At 47.7% G+C, this 20,000-nt stretch overlaps 5 protein-coding genes across 5 annotated transcripts in view; 3 read left to right on the forward strand and 2 right to left on the reverse strand.

Annotated features, from left to right (window-relative positions):
- The window catches only part of cfd (complement factor D (adipsin)), a 3,471-nt gene extending 926 nt beyond the window's left edge, over positions 1 to 2,545 (forward strand). The window contains exons 4-5 of the mRNA XM_056590319.1: positions 662 to 952; positions 2,031 to 2,545. Of these exons, the coding sequence (XP_056446294.1) occupies positions 662 to 952; positions 2,031 to 2,180 (441 nt within the window). The 3' untranslated portion in view covers positions 2,181 to 2,545. The remainder of the gene's footprint in view (positions 1 to 661; positions 953 to 2,030) is intronic.
- On the reverse strand, positions 2,503 to 8,785 carry LOC130382516 (snRNA-activating protein complex subunit 1-like). Its single transcript, XM_056590317.1, has 10 exons — positions 8,464 to 8,785; positions 7,746 to 7,905; positions 7,313 to 7,453; positions 6,731 to 6,835; positions 4,911 to 5,048; positions 4,428 to 4,481; positions 3,995 to 4,057; positions 3,661 to 3,775; positions 3,483 to 3,554; positions 2,503 to 3,215 (listed from the first exon to the last, which is right to left on the reverse strand). Exons 1-10 carry the CDS (start codon positions 8,592 to 8,594, stop codon positions 3,181 to 3,183), a joined length of 1,014 nt encoding a protein of 337 aa, XP_056446292.1. The 5' UTR covers positions 8,595 to 8,785; the 3' UTR covers positions 2,503 to 3,180.
- Positions 8,786 to 9,140: 355 nt separating this feature from the next.
- yipf6 (Yip1 domain family, member 6) lies at positions 9,141 to 11,822 on the forward strand. The gene has a single exon (XM_056590321.1). It carries the CDS (start codon positions 9,365 to 9,367, stop codon positions 10,049 to 10,051), a length of 687 nt encoding a protein of 228 aa, XP_056446296.1. The 5' UTR covers positions 9,141 to 9,364; the 3' UTR covers positions 10,052 to 11,822.
- Positions 11,823 to 13,669: 1,847 nt separating this feature from the next.
- dtd2 (D-aminoacyl-tRNA deacylase 2) lies at positions 13,670 to 15,114 on the reverse strand. The gene is made up of 3 exons (XM_056590322.1): positions 14,741 to 15,114; positions 14,448 to 14,517; positions 13,670 to 14,019 (listed from the first exon to the last, which is right to left on the reverse strand). Exons 1-3 carry the CDS (start codon positions 14,852 to 14,854, stop codon positions 13,670 to 13,672), a joined length of 534 nt encoding a protein of 177 aa, XP_056446297.1. The 5' UTR covers positions 14,855 to 15,114.
- On the forward strand, positions 15,110 to 19,478 carry nubpl (nucleotide binding protein-like). The gene is made up of 11 exons (XM_056590318.1): positions 15,110 to 15,300; positions 15,603 to 15,744; positions 15,921 to 15,955; positions 16,303 to 16,393; positions 16,616 to 16,655; positions 17,132 to 17,222; positions 17,307 to 17,400; positions 17,579 to 17,664; positions 17,943 to 18,063; positions 18,376 to 18,458; positions 18,950 to 19,478. The coding sequence occupies exons 1-11, from the start codon at positions 15,196 to 15,198 to the stop codon at positions 19,010 to 19,012; spliced, it is 951 nt and encodes a 316-aa protein (XP_056446293.1). The 5' UTR covers positions 15,110 to 15,195; the 3' UTR covers positions 19,013 to 19,478.
- Positions 19,479 to 20,000: the final 522 nt, after the last annotated feature.

A 20,000-nucleotide genomic window follows, 5' to 3' on the forward strand; every position in this document is an offset into this window, starting at 1 on the left:
AGGTCACCTTGATACTGTTAATCACTGTAAAGGTCACCGCATACTGTTAATCACTGTAAAGGTCACCTCATACTGTTAATCACTGTAAAGGTCACCTTGATACTGTTAATAGCTGTAAAGGTCACCTTGATACTGTTAATCACTATACTAAAGGTCACCTCATACTGTTAATCACTATACTAAAGGTCACCTCATACTGTTAATCACTGTACTGAAGGTCATCTCATACTGTTAATCACTGTAAAGGTCACCTTGATACTGTTAATCACTGTAAAGGTCACCTCATACTGTTAATCACTGTAAAGGTCACCTCATACTGTTAATCACTTTACTAAAGGTCACCTCTAGTACAGTTAATCTAATCTTTACTAAACTTTAGTAGAGTTAATCACTGTACTAAACTGTAAAGTCTATAGAAGCTTTAAACTACCTTTATTAATACATTCTTACAGTAGCTGTAAGAATATTTTATCAATGTATTCTCATAATAGCTGTAAAGTATATTTTATTAATATATCCTCATAGTAGCTGTAAAGTATCTTTTATCAATATATTCTAGTTAATGTAAAGTATATTTTATTGTTATATTCCTCTAGTAGCTGTAAAGTATATAAAGCTGTAAGCTCTCCGATTGACGCCTCTCTTCCCGCTCATCTTCCAGCTGGACCGGCCAATCACAGCGTCCGAGTCGGTTAGAGCCATCGAGTACCAGCGGGCGGGGGGTACCAACCCACCTATAGGCGCCGAGGTGGAGACCGCGGGCTGGGGTTCGGTCAACAACCTGGAGGGGCGCACGGACCGTCTGAAGGAGGTGGCCATGGACGTGGTGGACCCCGAGCTGTGCGCCCGCTACGACTACTACGGCTCAAAGTTCACCAGCAACATGATGTGCTCCCACAAGCTGTGCCCCAAACCCTGCAGACACAGAACCAAGACCGAGGATACCTGCGATGTAAGACTCACCAACAGGCACCACCGAGAAGGACAGATGTCCTTCAGTTAACTGATAAGGACTCAAGGCTCTGTATACTACATCTTCTTGAGTTCAATGTTTTATACAGTCTCAAGGCTCTGTATACTACAGCTTCTTGAGTTCAATGTTTTATACGGTCTCAAGGCTCTGTATACTACAGCTTCTTGAGTTCAATGTTTTATACGGTCTCAAGGCTCTGTATACTACAGCTTCTTGAGTTCAATGTTTTATACGGTCTCAAGGCTCTGTATACTACAGCTTCTTGAGTTCAATGTTTTATACGGTCTCAAGGCTCTGTATACTACAGCTTCTTGAGTTCAATGTTTTATACGGTCTCAAGTCTCTGTATACTACAGCTTCTTGAGTTCAATGTTTTATACAGTCTCAAGGCTCTGTATACTACAGCTTCTTGAGTTCAATGTTTTATACGGTCTCAAGGCTCTGTATACTACATCTTCTTGAGTTCAATGTTTTATAAGGTCTCAAGGCTCTGTATACTACATCTTCTTGAGTTCAATGTTTTATAAGGTCTCAAGGCTCTGTATACTACAGCTTCTTGAGTTCAATGTTTTATAAGGTCTCAAGGCTCTGTATACTACAGCTTCTTGAGTTCAATGTTTTATAAGGTCTCAAGGCTCTGTATACTACATCTTCTTGAGTTCAATGTTTTATAAGGTCTCAAGGCTCTGAATACTACAGCATCTTGAGTTCAATGTTTTATAAGGTCTCAAGGCTCTGTATACTACAGCTTCTTGAGTTCAATGTTTTATAAGGTCTCAAGGCTCTGTATACTACATCTTCTTGAGTTCAATGTTTTATAAGGTCTCAAGGCTCTGAATACTACGGCTTCTACTGCTACTGTTTTAATAGGACTCATGATTCTGTATACTACAGCTTCTTGAGTTAAAAGTTTTATAAGGAATCAAGATCTCTAGACTAAAGCTTCTTCTGCTGCCGTTTTAAAAGGACTCAAGACTGCATGCTACAGCTTCTTGTGTTGGCTCTTTCATCAGGACTAAGCTCACTGTTTTATGAGGACCTTCTTCTTGTGTTTCAGGGAGATTCGGGCGGACCTCTCATCTATAATGGCGTAGTCGTAGGGATCACATCCAACGGCGGGAAGAGATGTGGTCAGGTGAAGAAGCCGGGTATCTACACGATCATCTCCCACTACACCGAGTGGATCAACAGCACAATGTCCCTGTAACCCCATCACCTCCATCTACACGCCCCTTACCCCATAACAACGTCTCCCCCCCTCTACACCACCTTAGCCCCAGCTCCTCCCTTTCTACACCACCTTAACCCGGTTAACACCTCTACTCCACCCTGGGCACAATAATAGCCCCAGGACAGCCAGCCCAAGCAGATCTCAGGGTTACCATGAGGTCCTTGCGACAAACTAAACATGTATCTGGATCTCTGTACCATTGATGCATTTTATACACGGCGATATATGATGCTAACAATAACATTTCTAGCCATATCCAATATATATACATGTATCATCCTGCAACACATTAAAGATGTCCTAATAAAGAAATTGTAGAAAAGTTTTTATTCATTCATGTTCATAACAAATGAAAGGCCGAAATTAGCCAGATGGCAGCAGGAGATAGAGAACATAAAAGTGAAAAAAGTTAAGGCGTAACATTTTTGTATCCCAAGCTCTCCTTACCGAGGCAAAAAATAAAATAAAAATATAAGGTACAGTGCAATTAAGAACATCGTTTGCATAAAACTAGAATATATGTACAGTAGTTTCAGTGTCCTAAGAGAAACCCGCTGATCTTAAACAGCCTTAGGACGGCATCGCTGGGAGTTCAGGAGAGGCGGAAGGCGTAGACAGAACCGACCAGCAGCTGTCAGGGAGACGCCCTCCAAACGCTTCACAACAAACAACCCTTCAGGAGGGGAACATTTCAACACAACATGGCGGAATCATCTGAAAACATCTGGAATCAAGCTTCTAAACGTCTAAACATTAGTTAACAAAACCTTTTCTACATTGTGTCATCGACCCGATATCTTACAGACGCGTTGGAAGACGATTATCAAACTAACTGTCGGCAATCGCTCTTCCGAGCTTTAAAAAAACATACATGGTAAAACACATGGTTTAGAAGTCTCTTCAGAACATGAGAGCCCATGTCACGCTGAATGTATCAGCCAGTAGAACACTTAGAACCGGCCCGCCGTCCTCTCCTTCACCACTTGAATTCAATCTTCTTCCGGGAAACCTCTGGGAGACACAAGAGGCTCGATGAACACATGCTGGTGAGGAACCCATTCATCTAGCTCCACACGAGACCTTCAGCTGAGCTCGGTTCTAGGTTCTCAACATTGCAGCTAAAGCTGAGCTAGGTTCTAGCCCTGGATCTCAACGTTCTATCCTAGGCTAAGCTAGGGCCAAGGCTGAGCTAGGTTCTAGGTCTGGATCTCAACGTTGCGGCTAAAGCTGAGCTAGGTTCTAGGTCTGGAGTTTGACGTTCTTGGGAGTTCTCCTTACCTTCAGGCTTGTCTGCGGGGGTGGTGAGTCGACAGAGTGTAGTGTGCCTGGCCGTTTCCTTCTTTATATCACCTAGGAGACAGCAAGCAGAGGTCATGAAACATCTCCCACCTCTCGCTTTAACAAACACTGATGTGGAGAGGGTCGGTCCCTGGAGGACAGAGAGAGAGAGAGGTACTTTGGATGACGATGGTGGCGGCCTTGGACTTCAGAGTGGGTTTCCTTGGCGCTCTCTCCTTAATGTTACTGGACACGTCCATCTCCACCTTCCGATGCCGTCGCCACTTAGAGGCCTACACACACACACACACACACACACACACACACACACACACACACACACACACACACACACACACACACACACACACACACACACACACACACACACACACACACACACACACACACACACACACACACTTTTCTTATTGGTAACACTATGAATCCAAACAGTATGTCGACACTGGTTCTCATCCGGAGGAGGGAGGGAGGGAGGGAGGGAGACGTACCTCTACTGCCTGGCCGAATGAGCGGGACTTGATCGATGCGAGGAGCAGAGCTCTGCTGGAACTCTGAGGAGAGGAGAGAATAATCAGTGAGGACTGCAGCACCCCCTGGTGGTCAGGCTGAGCGCTGGACACCGGCACCCCCTGGTGGTCAGGCTGAGCGCTGGACACCGGCACCCCCTGGTGGTCAGGCTGAGCGCTGGACACCAGCACCCCTTGGTGGTCAGGCTGAGCGCTGGACACCAGCACCCCCTGGTGGTCAGGCTGAGCGCTGGACACCCCCTGCTCTTTTTTAACTAAATTACAGTATTCACACCGTTTCCCGAAAGCATCGTTGGTAACGAACGTTGTGAAAATGCTTGCAGCTAACGAGGACACTCGTTACAAGCTACAACACTCACCACATCAATAAAACCAGAGATGGACCCTGACTCACCTCCTTCTGGGACGTCCCTTCACCAGAGTCTTCCTCTTCCTTGACTGGAGTCTCCTAAGATAAGACACAGACACAGATCACAGTGGACTGGAGTCTCCTAAGATAAGACACAGACACAGATCACAGTGGACTGGAGTCTCCTAAGATAAGACACAGACACAGATCACAGTGGACTGGAGTCTCCTAAGATAAGACACAGACACAGATCACAGTGGACTGGAGTCTCCTAAGATAAGACACAGACACAGATCACAGTGGACTGGAGTCTCCTAAGATAAGACACAGACACAGATCACAGTGGACTGGAGTCTCCTAAGATAAGACACAGACACAGATCACAGTGGACTGGAGTCTCCTAAGATAAGACACAGACACAGATCACAGTGGACCGGAGTCTCCTAAGATGAGATAGACACAGACATGCTCCAGATCAAGTCTTGGTCTAGGTACAGATCTAGATCATCTAGACTCTGAGAGACTCACCATCTTTCCCTGCCAGTTGCTGAAGTCCGCCACGGCCTGGCCGAGCTGTGGGACGAGGTCTCGGTTGACCAGGTGTCCGTCCACCTGGTCCAGGGACTGGCGGTATCGCTCGTAGTGCTCATGCACATTGGACAGCTCCTGCAAAAGGTCACAGGTCAGAGGTCGTGCGGTTTATCGAGTGGTTCTACTGGTACTGACGCCACTGGTTCTACTGGTATTGACGCCACTGGTTCTACTGGTACTGACGCCAGTGGTTCTACTGGTACCCTGACACCAGTGGTTCTACTGGTACCCTGACGCCACTGGTTCTACTGGTGCTGACGCCAGTGGTTCTACTGGTACCCTGACACCAGTGGTTCTACTGGTACCCTGACGCCACTGGTTCTACTGGTACTGACGCCAGTGGTTCTACTGGTACCCTGACACCACTGGTTCTACTGGTACCCTGACACCACTGGTTCTACTGGTACTGACGCCAGTGGTTCTACTGGTACCCTGACACCACTGGTTCTACTGGTACCCTGACACGACTGGTTCTACTGGTACTGACGCCACTGGTTCTACTGGTGCTGACGCCACTGGTTCTACTGGTACCCTGACGCCACTGGTTCTACTGGTACCCTGACGCCACTGGTTCTACTGGTACCCTGACGCCACTGATTCTACTGGTACCCTGACGCCACTGGTTCTACTGGTACCCTGACACCACTGGTTCTACTGGAACCCTGACGCCACTGGTTCTAGTGGTACCCTGACGCCACTGGTTCTACTGGTACCCTGACGCCACTGGTTCTACTGGTACTGACGCAACTGGTCCTACTGAAACCCTGACGACACTGGTTCTACTGGTACTGACGCCAGTGGTTCTACTGGTACTGACGTCAGTGGTTCTACTGGTACTGACGCCAGTGGTTCTACTGGTACTGACGTCAGTGGTTCTACTGGTACTGACGCCAGTGGTTTTACTGGTACTGACGCCAGTGGTTCTACTGGTACTGACGCCACTGGTTCTACTGGTACTGACGCCAGTGGTTCTACTGGTACTGACGCCAGTGGTTCTACTGGTACTGACGCCACTGGTTCTACTGGTACCCTGACGCCACTGGTTTTACCCGTTAAGTGTGAAAATAAGGTTTTTCTAATTAAACATAGAAGGAATAAAGATTAAAAAGGTTAATGTGATGTCTGCAGCCGTGGTCGTGAGAGTTTATGACAATCCAAACTATTTTTTGGATTGTGGGGAACTGGTTGCTAGGGGGCGCGGCAGCATGTAGGAATGCGTGTCTACGTACCCTCAGGATGAGCAAGATTCCTTTGTGTGTGTCAAGATGGATCAATGTTTAGCTTTTGAATATTGTATGAAGGGAATGTGAAAAGAGTGTTTTGAATTTTGGATGGGGTTGCCTTGATTTGTATACAGGATATTACTTTTAAGAAGTGGCGAATTGTAAAACTTTTAAAGAATAAAAGGACAAAACTAGTTCTGCCAGTAACCTGAAACAACTAGTTAAACTAGTTACCTGACATAATACCAGGGTAATATCAGTAACCTGGTATTGTTATACTAGATTACTAGGTTTTACAGTAGTCCCTGACCACTAGGTATTACAGTAGTCCCTCACTCACCACTAGGTATTACAGTAGTCCCTCACTCACCACTAGGTATTACAGTAGTCCCTCACTCACTACTAGGTATTACAGTAGTCCCTCACTCACCACTAGGTATTACAGTAGTCCCTCGCTCACAACTAGGTATTACAGTAGTCCCTCACCCCTAGACAACACTGTGTGGACGTGGTTTATCCCGAGAGGTTCCTCACCTCCAGCAGCTCACTGTTGATCAGTTCCTGGGGACGGGACGTTCGCTCTATGAAGTCCTCAACCACAACCTGCTTCTCCACCTTCCGGGTCAGTTTGTACGTCAACTGGTGAGAGATGAGGAGAGAGGAGTAGAGAGGGAGAGAGGAGGTGGAGAGAGGAAGAGAGGAGTAGAGAGGAGAGGAGTAGAGAGGGAAAGATGAGGAGAGAGGTGTTGGAGAGAGGAAGAGAGGAGTAGAGAGGGTGATGAGGGGAGAGGAGTTGGAGAGAGGAGAGGAATAGAGAGGGAGAGATGAGGAAAGGAAGAGAGGAGTAGAGAGGGAGAGTTGAGTGGAGAGGAAGAGAGGAGTAGAGAGGGTGATGAGGGGAGAGGAGGTGGAGAGAGGAGTGGAGTAGAGAGGGAGAGATGAGGGGAGAGGAAGTCAGGAGTAGAGAGGGAGAGATGAGGGGAGAGGAAGAGAGGAGTAGAGAGGGAGAGACGAGGGGAGAGGAAGAGAGGAGTAGAGAGGGAGAGACGAGGGGAGAGGGTGAGTCTGATGTAAACAGATGCAGTGGTTCCTGCTGATTAGACCGATGAAACTAACCGGGTGGGGCGTGGCTGCGAACCAGAAGGCATGCTGGGATAACAGCTTCTTCAGAACGTAGACGCCGTCGAAGTGCTGGGCCGCCGCAGCCTCCTTCTCGAAGTTCTTCACCTCCTCCCAGTCCTTCAGAGCGAGCTGGATCTACAGGAGGAGACAGAACAGCTGGATCTACAGGAGGACACAGAACAGCTGGATCTACAGGAGGAGACAGAACAGCTGGATCTACAGGAGGAGACAGAACAGCTGGATCTACAGAAGGACACAGAGCAGCTGGATCCTGCGGAGAATGACGAGCTCTGCATGCTGCAAGGGTCTCTCCTCCATTAAACGCGTTCGGAACAGAGACACGCGACTACAAGGCTGGCTCCGAGCTTCAAGCACTCTATTGCCAGGGAGGTTAAACAGACACAGACACCAGGACGGGGAATCGAACCTGCACTTTGGGCCTTAACAGCTGTTCGTTGTACAGAGCGTAGAGGAGGTACAGAGCCCCCATGCGGATCTGGAAGGTGTAGGGGGGCAGGAGGTACTCGCAGACCATGGTGAAGATGTGCCGGCTGAAGGCCTTACCCTCAATCCTTTCCGTTGTGCCGCTGGAAAGAACAGGACAGGTTAGTTTATACAAATATAACGTTATTCATACAGCCATTGGGTGTAGTAAGGTAATCTGCTGTACAGCAAGGCACCTGCTCATGTCTTTATACATAGATACACTTGACAGGACTATTCACCACCTCATGTCTTCATAAGTTAGAAACACTGGAAGAGGGAGAGCGAGCCTCCTTCCAGAGAGAGTGTGTAAGAGAGAGAGAGAGAGAGAGAGAGAGAGAGAGAGAGAGAGAGAGAGAGAGAGAGAGAGAGAGAGAGAGAGAAATGAGAGAGAGAGGAGAGACAGACACTCCTTCCAGAGAGAGAGAGCGAGAGACAGACACTCCTTCCAGAGAGAGAGAGCGAGAGAGAGAGAGAGAGAGAGAGAGAGAGAGAGAGAGAGAGAGAGAGAGAGAGACTCCTTCCAGAGAGAGAGAGCGAGAGAGAGAGAGAGAGAGAGAGAGAGATAGAAACAGACACTCCTTCCAGAGAGAGAGAGAGAGAGAGACAGAGACTCCTTCCAGGGTCTTCTGATCCTAACCACCAGCAGCCCAGCAACTTACTAGAATATTTCATAAAACTTCATCTCCCTCCATATTTTCGCGAAGACCTCGAACCGTACAGACTCAGTCTTCTGAAAGCGCGCCAGCAGCTCTTCACAGTCGTCCTTCACCTGCTGTTTGCAGCGGATCATTTTAGGTAGATATGTATTCTATATTCTTATCGTTTATCGATCAATATAGTGTATGTATCTTTGTTTATTAAAAAAAAGGCGTTAATAGTGACAGTTAAAATCCAGTTATAGCTTGAAGGAGGATTAAAAGAATACAGAAATAAAAACATGTCCATAACGTGTCGCGTGTTTCTGACGTCACAGTTGTACTATTACATCTTAAAGTGACAGCGTCAGGCCTCCCAAAGCTTCGAGGTCAATAAAGAATGGACGTCTATAATTTATGTTTTATTTGAACAAATATATTTATATTACGTTTTTATTCATTATTTTAAATATTAGTATTATCATTGTACGAGAAACGGTCCATACGATTTTAATAAGCATCCTAAAACGGTCAAATTAGACAATGGTCTTTATTGTTGATTTTTGCTTTTCTTCTAAATGACTATTCGATTCACCGTACAGTTAAAAACCTATGCTGGTAATCGTGTACAACTCTTAACTTGTACTTCACGTCAATATGCTGATTAGATTTCTCCGGCAGGGTTTGAACGCATCACCAAGGCGGTATTTGAATGCATCACTGTGGCGGATATGAGGAACGGTGACGTGGAGGCGGAGCGGACAGGTAGACCAGCGATCCGAGGACTTCAGTAGACCCACGAAGACTACTGGATATAGTACACTACTCAAACGTACACGTCGTGGTCGCAATCGCCTTTTTGGTTGCCGGAGGAGTCCCATAATACTCGATTTAAATCGTAAACAAGTGAGGATCCGCAAAGAAAATGGCGGAGGCGGACGGCTCCAGCAGAGCCTTCTTAGGACTGTCGGATGTTTCCATCTCTGAGGACATCCCGGTGGAGGGAGATATCTCAATGCCCCCAACCTCCAGCTCACAGGACGACGGGTTCTCCACCCTGGACGAGCCGGTGAAGGACACGGTCCTGCGGGACCTGAAGGCGGTGGGCAACAAGTTCGTCCACGTCCTGTACCCCAAGAAGAGCAAAGCTCTGCTGCGGGACTGGGACCTGTGGGGTCCCCTGCTGCTGTGTGTCACGCTGGCCCTGCTTCTCCAGGGGGGGTCGGTGGACAGCAAGGACGACGGGGGCCCGCAGTTCGCCGAGGTCTTCGTTATCATCTGGTTCGGGTCGCTCATCATCACTTTGAACTCCAAGCTCCTGGGCGGAACCATCTCGTTCTTCCAGAGCCTGTGCGTCCTTGGCTACTGCATCATGCCCCTCACTGTCGCCATGGTGGTCTGCAGGATAGTCCTGCTGGGGGGCTCCGGGACCGTCAGCTTTGTGGTTCGGCTGGTTGTGGTCTGTGCATCCTTCGGCTGGTCCACCTTCGCCTCCACAGCCTTCCTGGCGGACAGTCAGCCCCAGAACCGCAAGGCACTGGTGGTCTACCCGGTGTTCCTCTTCTACTTCGTGATTGGTTGGATGATCCTCACCTTCGCCCCGGCGCAGTGACCCCGTCGGGCGAGGTCCGGGGTGCTGAACCCCTGGAGAGGAGGACTCTAGACCACGAGCCGGATGGTTGAAGTCATCCTGGACTTTGTAACTGACTGCTTTTCTTCTGTCTGTCAGGGGGGGTTAACCAAAGCGTACTATAAAAGGTGGATTGTTCTTCTGCTGGTCTGCCAGCTGGTTGTCATGCATGGGAGGGGAACCGCGGTCAGAAAGTTCAGTTTTTAGGGGACACTGAAGTAAAAGGGACACGACTTAGGAGCTTAAAAGCATTAAAACTTAACCAACTTGCCTGCTGATGTGGTCATGATTGCAAGTCGACGTAGAGGGAATGTCTTTGGAGACAGTGCAATCCTTGTTTTATAAAAGCACGGGCTTTTGTTTCCTGGTTTAGTTTCCCACTCCCCCCCCCCCCCCTCCTAGTGGACCCAGAAGAGGTGACCCTCTGGTGGACCCAGAAGAGGTGACTCTCTCGTGGATCCAGAAGAGGTGACCCTCTCGTGGACCCAGAAGAGGTCAATCTCTGGTGGACCCAGAAGAGGTGACCCTCTGGTGGTCAGGTCTTGGAATGGTCAACACAATGAATGTAGTGCATCTTGCTTTGGTCGCATTTATTTCCTAAATACAACATATGCATCCAGTTCAGCAAGGGTCCACTTTTAGTCTTTTTGTGTTTTAATAGCCACAGTGCAAGGTTTATTTAGTTCTCCTTCAAACTCCTTTTCTGTTCAAACTTTATTTTCCATTTTCAGTATTTGATACGAAATGTCCCTTTATACCATGACTACTATCTGATGACTATCTTCTTCCTAATTATATTTGATTCATATCTATTATGTTAATACTTGGGGAAGACTAATAAAACTATTCTGAACAAAACGAACCCATGTGGTTTCACGGTTCATCCAGCTGTAGCTACAATCGGGTACTGGTGGCACCACGTGAGAAGGGTCAACTGAGGTAGGATGATTATAGGCGCGTTCATGGTCCTGGTCAGGGATGACGCTCACACTACGCCTGTTCCAGACAGCCAGGGCTGGGCGATTGGGCCTAAAAATAAAATCTACATTTTTTCGAACCAAACCTTTTAATCGAATATTTACATTTAAGTATGGATTTTATTTGAAGATTAACAAAAGCAAAATTTGGTTACCACAGACTTTAGGCAAACTCTAAAGGCTTACCTCTTTTTTTTCTTCAATAATATATATATTTTTAATCGATTGACCATAAATTCGAATTACGATTAAAAATCGATTAATCACCCAGCTCTACCGACAGCGACTGTTCATGTGCACTGCTTTCGGAAGGTTATTCGTCAGCGGTATATATCACACCAACAGGATTGCCGCCAACAGCTGTTGGGCGTGGAACATAGGTTCTGTGTTTGTAGCCTATACTGTCCTTTAGCTTTTGGTTATGAGAAGCACATTGTATATAGTAGCATAGTATGGTACAGCCACGGTATGGAGGGCTACACTGGCCCTTATCTAGAGCTGGTTTACCAGTCCCCAACGTCACTGAGCGTGATCACTGATGAGGCATTTCGTTATTATTAGGAGAATGAACGCGCCTATATGAACGGCAGATTAGAGCCACTACCTGGACTATACCAACTGGCAGGGGTGGAGTTGGAGCAATTAGTTGGACTGTCCCACTTGTGATGTCACACGAGGTCAGATGAGTGATGGCGTGTACTGACAGCATCACACCTGGTTGTTAGAAGGATTCATTCTCTACTCTCAACCACCTTTCGAAGTAACAAATAAAAAGCTGAGGATACCAAACATGTTGTGAAATTAACTGAGAAAGAGACTTAACAAGTCTATAGGTGAGAGAAATATATAAACTCTTGGTTCTTGAAATCCATAAATCATATTTAATAAACATACCTAAACACTGATGATAGCATACATTTAAAATTAAGACATTATGAAGCATTATTCATAATCAATTTTCAAATCAGAAACTTTTTTTGGTATCATAACACATGATATATTATTCGTTATATATTTCTATTATCATTAATGAACCTAGCTGTCGTGAAAAAAATTCCCCAGCAGTCAACGCGAGTTAGAAGTTTGGTTCAAAACCCTTCAGGTGGGTGTAGGGGGAGTGTGTTGTGGTCAGAACCCCATCAGGTGGGTGTACAGAGAGAGTGTTGTGGTAAGAACCCCATCAGGTGGGTGTAGAGGGAGAGAGTGTTGTGGTAAGAACCCCATCAGGTGGGTGTAGAGGGAGAGAGTGTTGTGGTCAGAACCCCATCAGGTGGGTGTACAGAGAGAGTGTTGTGGTAAGAACCCCATCAGGTGGGTGTAGAGGGAGAGAGTGTTGTGGTAAGAACCCCATCAGGTGGGTGTAGAGGGAGAGAGTGTTGTGGTCAGAACCCCATCAGGTGGGTGTAGAGGGAGAGTGTGTTGTGGTCAGAACCCCATCAGGTGGGTGTAGAGGGAGAGTGTGTTGTGGTCAGAACCCCATCAGGTGGGTGTAGAGGGAGAGAGTGTTGTGGTAAGAACCCCATCAGGTGGGTGTAGAGGGAGAGAGTGTTGTGGTAAGAACCCCATCAGGTGGGTGTAGAGGGAGAGAGTGTTGTGGTCAGAACCCCATCAGGTGGGTGTACAGAGAGAGTGTTGTGGTAAGAACCCCATCAGGTGGGTGTACAGAGAGAGTGTTGTGGTAAGAACCCCATCAGGTGGGTGTAGAGGGAGAGAGTGTTGTGGTCAGAACCCCATCAGGTGGGTGTAGAGGGAGAGAGTGTTGTGGTCAGAACCCCATCAGGTGGGTGTAGAGGGAGAGAGTGTTGTGGTAAGAACCCCATCAGGTGGGTGTAGAGGGAGAGAGTGTTGTGGTCAGAACCCCATCAGGTGGGTGTACAGAGAGAGTGTTGTGGTAAGAACCCCATCAGGTGGGTGTAGAGGGAGAGAGTGTTGTGGTAAGAACCCCATCAGGTGGGTGTAGAGGGAGAGAGTGTTGTGGTCAGAACCCCATCAGGTGGGTGTAGAGGGAGAGTGTGTTGTGGTCAGAACCCCATCAGGTGGGTGTAGAGGGAGAGAGGGTTGTGGTAAGAACCCCATCAGGTGGGTGTAGAGGGAGAGAGTGTTGTGGTAAGAACCCCATCAGGTGGGTGTAGAGGGAGAGTGTGTTGTGGTCAGAACCCCATCAGGTGGGTGTAGAGGGAGAGAGTGTTGTGGTAAGAACCCCATCAGGTGGGTGTAGAGGGAGAGTGTGTTGTGGTCAGAACCCCATCAGGTGGGTGTAGAGGGAGAGAGTGTTGTGGTCAGAACCCCATCAGGTGGGTGTAGAGGGAGAGTGTTGTGGTCAGAACCCCATCAGGTGGGTGTAGAGGGAGAGAGTGTTGTGGTCAGAACCCCATCAGGTGGGTGTAGAGGGAGAGAGTGTTTGTTTGGGTCAGAACTCCATCAGGTGGGTGTAGAGGGAGAGTGTTGTGGTCAGAACCCCATCAGGTGGGTGTAGGGAGAGAGTGTTGTGGTAAGAACCCCATCAGGTGGGTGTACAGAGAGAGTGTTGTGGTAAGAACCCCATCAGGTGGGTGTAGAGGGAGAGAGTGTTGTGGTCAGAACCCCATCAGGTGGGTGTAGAGGGAGAGAGTGTTTGTTTGGGTCAGAACTCCATCAGGTGGGTGTAGGGTCCGTTGGTGTCCAGCTTGAGAACCTGTCGGTTCCCGTAGGTTCCGTGTTTGACCTCTGCCCCCGCCCCCTCCCCCTCTGCCCCCGCCCCCCCGGCTGCCCCTCCCGCCGCCTGCAGCTGGGCCTGGCACAGCGAGACGAAGCGCTGGTACAGCCGCAGCCCGTCCTCCTTGCCGATGTTCCCGTGGTACTGCATGGCCCGGCCCTTGGCCCGCCCGCCCAGCGTGGCCTGGGGTACCACCAACACGCTGCCCCGGAGCTCCAGCACTGAGGCCAGCCCCCCCGGCGCCCTCTCACACAGACGCTGGTTCAGCAGGGCGGACACTGCAGGGAGACACAAACGGACCTCAGCATTCAGCCTCTACCTCACAGTGTTACCTTAACCTCAACGTCCAGCCTCAACCTCATAATGTTAACTCAATGTCAGCCAGTACCTCATAATGTTACCTTAACCTCATAATGTTACCTTAACCTCAACGTTCAGCCTCTACCTCATAGACTAGTGTTACCTTAACCACAACATTCAGCCTCTACAGTGTTACCATAACCTCAACGTCCAGCCTCAACCTCATAATGTTACCCTAACCTCAACATTCTGCCTCTAGCTCATAATGTTAACTCAACGTTCAGCCAGTACCTCAGTGTTACCTTAACCTCAACTTCCAGGCTCAACCTCATACTGTTACCGTAACCTCAACATACAGCCTCTATTGACAACAATATTAAATCAACACCAACGTGAGCAGACCGACCCATTTTAGGCAGCATGTCTTCTGTCGCCCCTTTGAAGAAACACACGTAGATCACCATTCCCCGGTCAATCTGAGTGGAATAGAACCATCAACAACATCATGAAGGATTACGTCCAGAAACACGTTCAGCAGACCTCTTATTATAGACACTAGGGTTGAACTGCTAACGTTAAGTACATAGAAGTGGTCTTGCATCATTCACGGTAAGAAAAAGGTTGTACAACTTTTGGTATTTTTTGTACTAATTGCAGATCCGCCCCATAATATTCTTCTAGAGGTGGAAGATAGCCTACCTGGACCCATTCCGCCTCTGATTCCGGACCCGGCGGGGCCACCTGGAGCCGGGCGTGGAGGCACTGCTGCAACACAGTGCGGGCCAGCGGAGCCGGGGCCGCTTTCTCCGTCATATTATAAACCTAATACAATTAAATTAAAGTAGAATATTACACAAACTATATTCATATGAAGTGAAACTATCGGTAGACACAGTCCTCAATCTCAAACTGGTCTAAAAACGCGCGATTGACGTGGACGTGACGTATACCATACGAGTTCAGGGTTTCGTTGTATATATTTTTTCTTTCCATAAACACCATCATGATTAATAATATAATAATTTCCCCACAAATAATACATTGTCTGTTAATAATGCATTAGTTAATATATTTTTTTTAACGCAAACAATGTGCTGCGTCTACTTGCGCAGCCAGGATGTGCGCGCCACACTAGTCCACAACAACACGGCAACATGGCGGCGCACTGGGCCGGCAGGAGACTCTCTTTACTATCCTTAATCCTAACAAAACCAGGACAACATGTCCCGCTGTGCTGCGTGTATTCACCTCGGTGGAAGGTAAGGCACTTAAATGACCTGTCTCAGACCCAACAGCTTGATTCCACCTCGTAATGTGGACGTGACATATCCTAACTTAATCATAACTTGGTCCTAAGGTAATAGTATACTATAGAATGTAGTATATAGTTGTGTGTATATATGTATATGTTACCAAGTGGGACCGACAGGTTTGGTACCAGTAGTGGGGTGGTGTACCTTGATGATACATGCCTGGTGTAATGCCAGTAGTACAGTATTATATGCACCAGTGAATTGAAGAGGTCTGGTCCCGGTAGTGAGGTGGTGTACCTTCTGGACAGAGCTCCGGACCCAGCAGCCTGCAGGACAGACAGCGGGAGATCATGGCCCGGGGTCTCCCCAAACAGAAGCCCATCGCCGGGGTCGGCCAGGTGGTGGTGGTGGCGTCTGGAAAGGGAGGTGTTGGCAAGTCTACCACCGCAGGTACAGCTGTGTGTGTGTGTGTGTGTGTGTGTGTGTGTGTGTGTGTGTGTGTGTGTGTGTGTGTGTGTGTGTGTGTGTGTGTGTGTGTGTGTGTGGAGAGAGAGACAGTCAGTTAATAACAGTATCTGTTAAAGATTAGCTGGATTTGCCTGTGATGTTTAATTCTCTGTTGTCAGTGAACCTGGCACTGGGACTGATGGCCATCGACCCGGTAAGGATCTACACAGAATAACTCCCAACAAACACTCCCTTCACTAGTGAACTCTTAATCACTACCATGATCCCTTCACTCGTGAACTCCTTTATACACTACCATGATCCCTTCACTAGTGAACTCCTTTATACACTACCATGATCCCTTCACTAGTGAACTCCTTTATACACTACCATGATCCCTTCACTAGTGAACTCCTTTATACACTACCATGATCCCTTCACTAGTGAACTCCTTTATACACTACCATGATCCCTTCATCAGTGAACTCCTTTATACACTACCATGATCCCTTCATCAGTGAACTCCTTTATACACTACCATGATCCCTCTCTCTTTCTCAGTCTAAGAGAGTAGGTTTGTTGGATGCTGATATCCACGGCCCCTCTGTCCCAAAGCTGATGAACTTGAAGGGGAATCCTGAACTCACAGAAAGTACTAAAGACCGTCTACACTCAAACCAATTCACACTCAAGCTTGTTTACACCCTAACCAGTTCACACATACATCACCGAAACCACTCTACTTTTTCATCATGTTACATATAATCCTGTTAACAACAAATCAGTTTACATAACTGCAAACTCCAAACCAACACCAAGGAGGTTAAACTGTAAGGACACAGATTAATCTTACCTCCCTCTCCTTTCCTGTCAGCCAATCGGATGATCCCTCTCACCAACTACGGACTTCCCTGGTGCGTTTCTCAGATTACATAACAGATGAATTTGACCAATCAAACATGTTTGTTCACATGGCATCTCTCTTTCAGTATGTTCACATCGCTCTTTCTTTCTCCCAGTATACTCTAATCTCTCTCTCCCAGTATACTCTCATCTCTCTATCCCAGTATACTCTCATCTCTCTCCCAGTATACTCACATCTCTCTCTCCCAGTAAACTCATCTCTCTCTCTCGTTCTCTCTATCTCGTTCTCTCTCTTGTTCTATCCTCTTGTTCTCTCTCTCTTCTTCCCTCCCTCCCATTGTGCTCACATGTCTCTCTGTCTCTGTCTCTGTCTCTGTCTCTGTCTCTGTCTCTCTCTCTCGTTCTCTCGTTCTCTCTGGTTCACTCTTGTACTATCTCTCCCAGTGTCCTCACGTGTCTCTCTCTCCCAGTGTGCTCACGTGTCTCTCTCTCTCCCAGTGTCCTCAAGTGTCTCTCTCTCTCCCAGTATGTCCATGGGCTTCCTGGTGGACGAGGAGGCCCCCATCGTGTGGAGGGGTCTGATGGTGATGTCAGCGCTGGAGAAGCTGCTCCGGCAGGTACCTCCTTGTGACCTGACGACCTCTTAATGACCTCCTGACCTCCTGGTGCCCTCTTAACGAGCCCGGTGTCCCGGTGTGCAGGTGGAGTGGGGGTCTCTAGACTACCTGGTGGTGGACATGCCCCCTGGGACCGGAGATGTCCAGCTGTCCATCTCTCAGAACGTCCCTGTCGCGGGTAACACTCACTCACTCACTCACTCACTCATGCAGACATACAGACGCTCACTAACTCACTCACTCACTCACTCACATAGACACTCACTCACTCACTGACACACACATGCAGAAACTCACTCACTCACACAGTCAAACAGACTCTCACTCACACACTAAGGGAAGTGTGTGTGTTTTAGGGGCGGTGATCGTCTCCACACCTCAAGACATCGCTCTGCTGGACGCACGCAGAGGGGCGGAGATGTTTAAGAAGGTCCACGTCCCGGTAATCAATACATCTGTTTATATGTATTACTAGTTAAAGACATAATCAGTCATAATCAGTCATAATCAATCAATCTGTTTTTATGTGTATCTGGTCATAGACATATTCACTACATCTGTTAGTAGTTCTGTGTGTGTGTGTGTGTGTGTGTGTGTGTGTGTGTGTGTGTGTGTGTGTGTGTGTGTGTGTGTGTGTGTGTGTGTGTGTGTGTGTGTGTGTGTGTGTGTGTGTGTGTGTGTGTGTGTGGTTCTAATGGTGTGGTTCCGTGTGTCCTGTAGGTCCTGGGTCTGGTCCAGAACATGAGTGTGTTTCAGTGTCCAAACTGTCAGCATCAGACACACATCTTCGGGTCTGGCGGTGCCAGGCAGCTAGCAGACACACTGGGAGTCCACTTCCTGGGTCAGTCATGTGACTCCATCACCATGGCCATTCAAATATATGATCAGTATAAACAAGAGTGCCTAGCTATTGGCTGTGCTTATGTCTGTCTGTCTGTCTGTCTGTCTGTCTGTCTGTCTGTCTGTCTGTCTGTCTCTCTGTGCTGGTCTCATTGTGATGGTCTCTGTGTGCTGGTCTCTCTGTACTGGTCTTATTGTGATGGTCTCTGTGTGCTGGTCTCTCTGTACTGGTCTTATTGTGATGGTCTCTGTGTGATGGTCTCTCTGTGCTGGTCTCATTGTGCTGGTCTCTCTCTGTGCTGATCTGTACCAGGTGACATCCCTCTTCACCTCAACATCAGAGAGATGTCAGACCGGGGTCAGCCCGTGGTCATATCGTCACCTGACAGCCCTGAGGTCGCGACCCCCTTATACTGAATTCCATTGTCTTCTACTGCATATAGGGTCTTCTACTGGCTCTCTACTGTCTTCTGCGGTCTGTCCTCTACTTTGTGTCTACTAGTGTCTTCTACTGGCTCTCTACCACCTTCCACTTTCTGTCTTCTACAGTGTGTTTAGTGTCTTCCACTGGCTCTCTATCGTATTCCACTTTCTGTCTTCTAATGTGTGTCTAGTATCTTCTACCGGCTCTCTTCTGCCTACTCTGTCTTCTCCCCGGCCTCTTGTGTTCTCCACTGTCTGTCTTCTACTCTCTTCTACTGTCTTGTCCTTTACTGAGATCAAAACAAATAAATGTGAGCCCTTTAACACACCTAAATGCATTTATTTGTTCCTTTCTCTGTTAATGTAACATGTTTTAAATGAAGGTGCATTAACATGACTATCAAAGAAATGTCTTCTCTCCAGGATGTAGATCTTTAACCCGTCCTTCTGGTGTGTGTCTGCAGGCGGAGGCGTACAGAAAGTTGGCGGCTGCGGTCCTCCTCAGAATACAGGAGGTCACTGTTTGATTGACGGCTTCAGCGAAACAACTGAAATACGACATAAACACAACCACACGCATCCACGCCACTCACACACTGCTCCACACTATGGAGGACAGACGTACAGCCCCTAACGCACTGCTCAAATCACAGTCAAGCATTCACTCTGTTCTATGGATGTACTACATAGGATAGGATGTAGCTTATGTGCTACAATGCTACTGACTCAATCTGATGCTCAGCGAGTGGGCTGACCAAGGCACTAGGGGTCGCGACCTTGTGACATCCAAGCCTCCCCATGGCGTTGCCGCGGCAACCAGCCGGGATGGCTTGTTTTGTAGGCTCACTGTTTTCGTCTGCTTGTATTTATTATTTCAAACGGTCAATTGTTGAGCGCTGTACCGCTACACGGCTGTATTGATATGTATGTATCTACCACTGTATTGTTGCTAGGTTTCATATAGGTACATAATCCTGGCAATAAAAACGATCTCACAAGGATGTTTGTCTTTATTTATGCAGCACCTTTCTAAACAGATGGACCAACGTGCCGACGCAGAATATGGGGCTATAAAACGGTTCAACAAGAAGTGCATAGAATCAAAAATAGGAAGGGAACGAATACAAATATACTAGAATGGGTCAAAGTAATAATGCCATGGTCGGCTTAGTATAGCCTACCTTTACCTGGAGTTAGGATAGAACCAGTCTACTATAGAACACATACACATGGAGGCATAGAACCAGTCTACTATAAAATACTTTACTGGAGGTAGGATAGTTCCAGTCTAGTATAACCTACCTCTACTAGAGGTAGGATAGAACCAGTCTACTATAGAATACCTTACTGGAGGTAGGATGGATCCAGTCTACTTTAGCCTACCTCTACCTGGCGGTAGGGTAGATCCGGTCTACTATAGACTGGACATCCAGACCTGGAGGTAGAGTAGATCCGGTCTACTATAGACTGGACATCCAGACCTGCAGTGCTTCAGCTGGACCAGCAGGGGGCGCA

The sequence above is a fragment of the Gadus chalcogrammus genome, chromosome 5 (genome assembly GCF_026213295.1).
Source record: "Gadus chalcogrammus isolate NIFS_2021 chromosome 5, NIFS_Gcha_1.0, whole genome shotgun sequence".
Lineage (NCBI taxonomy): Eukaryota > Metazoa > Chordata > Actinopteri > Gadiformes > Gadidae > Gadus > Gadus chalcogrammus.

What these genes read in the sequence shown, in the direction of transcription:
- dtd2 (XM_056590322.1), bottom strand. Translation starts at nt 14,854, where the DNA reads ATGACGGAGAAAGCGGCCCCGGCTCCGCTGGCCCGCACTGTGTTGCAG. An exon ending in CAGAGGCGGAATGGGTCCAG is followed by an intron (nt 14,518 to 14,740) that starts GTAGGCTATCTT and finishes TATTCCACTCAG; the next exon opens with ATTGACCGGGGAATGGTGAT. An exon ending in AGACATGCTGCCTAAAATGG is followed by an intron (nt 14,020 to 14,447) that starts GTCGGTCTGCTC and finishes GTCTCCCTGCAG; the next exon opens with TGTCCGCCCTGCTGAACCAG.
- LOC130382516 (XM_056590317.1), bottom strand. Translation starts at nt 8,594, where the DNA reads ATGATCCGCTGCAAACAGCAGGTGAAGGACGACTGTGAAGAGCTGCTG. An exon ending in TCGCAGCCACGCCCCACCCG is followed by an intron (nt 6,836 to 7,312) that starts GTTAGTTTCATC and finishes ATCTCTCACCAG; the next exon opens with TTGACGTACAAACTGACCCG. An exon ending in TCAACAGTGAGCTGCTGGAG is followed by an intron (nt 5,049 to 6,730) that starts GTGAGGAACCTC and finishes GACCTTTTGCAG; the next exon opens with GAGCTGTCCAATGTGCATGA.
- yipf6 (XM_056590321.1), top strand. Translation starts at nt 9,365, where the DNA reads ATGGCGGAGGCGGACGGCTCCAGCAGAGCCTTCTTAGGACTGTCGGAT.
- nubpl (XM_056590318.1), top strand. Translation starts at nt 15,196, where the DNA reads ATGGCGGCGCACTGGGCCGGCAGGAGACTCTCTTTACTATCCTTAATC. An exon ending in TGGCAAGTCTACCACCGCAG is followed by an intron (nt 15,745 to 15,920) that starts GTACAGCTGTGT and finishes CTCTGTTGTCAG; the next exon opens with TGAACCTGGCACTGGGACTG. An exon ending in TTAAGAAGGTCCACGTCCCG is followed by an intron (nt 17,665 to 17,942) that starts GTAATCAATACA and finishes TGTGTCCTGTAG; the next exon opens with GTCCTGGGTCTGGTCCAGAA.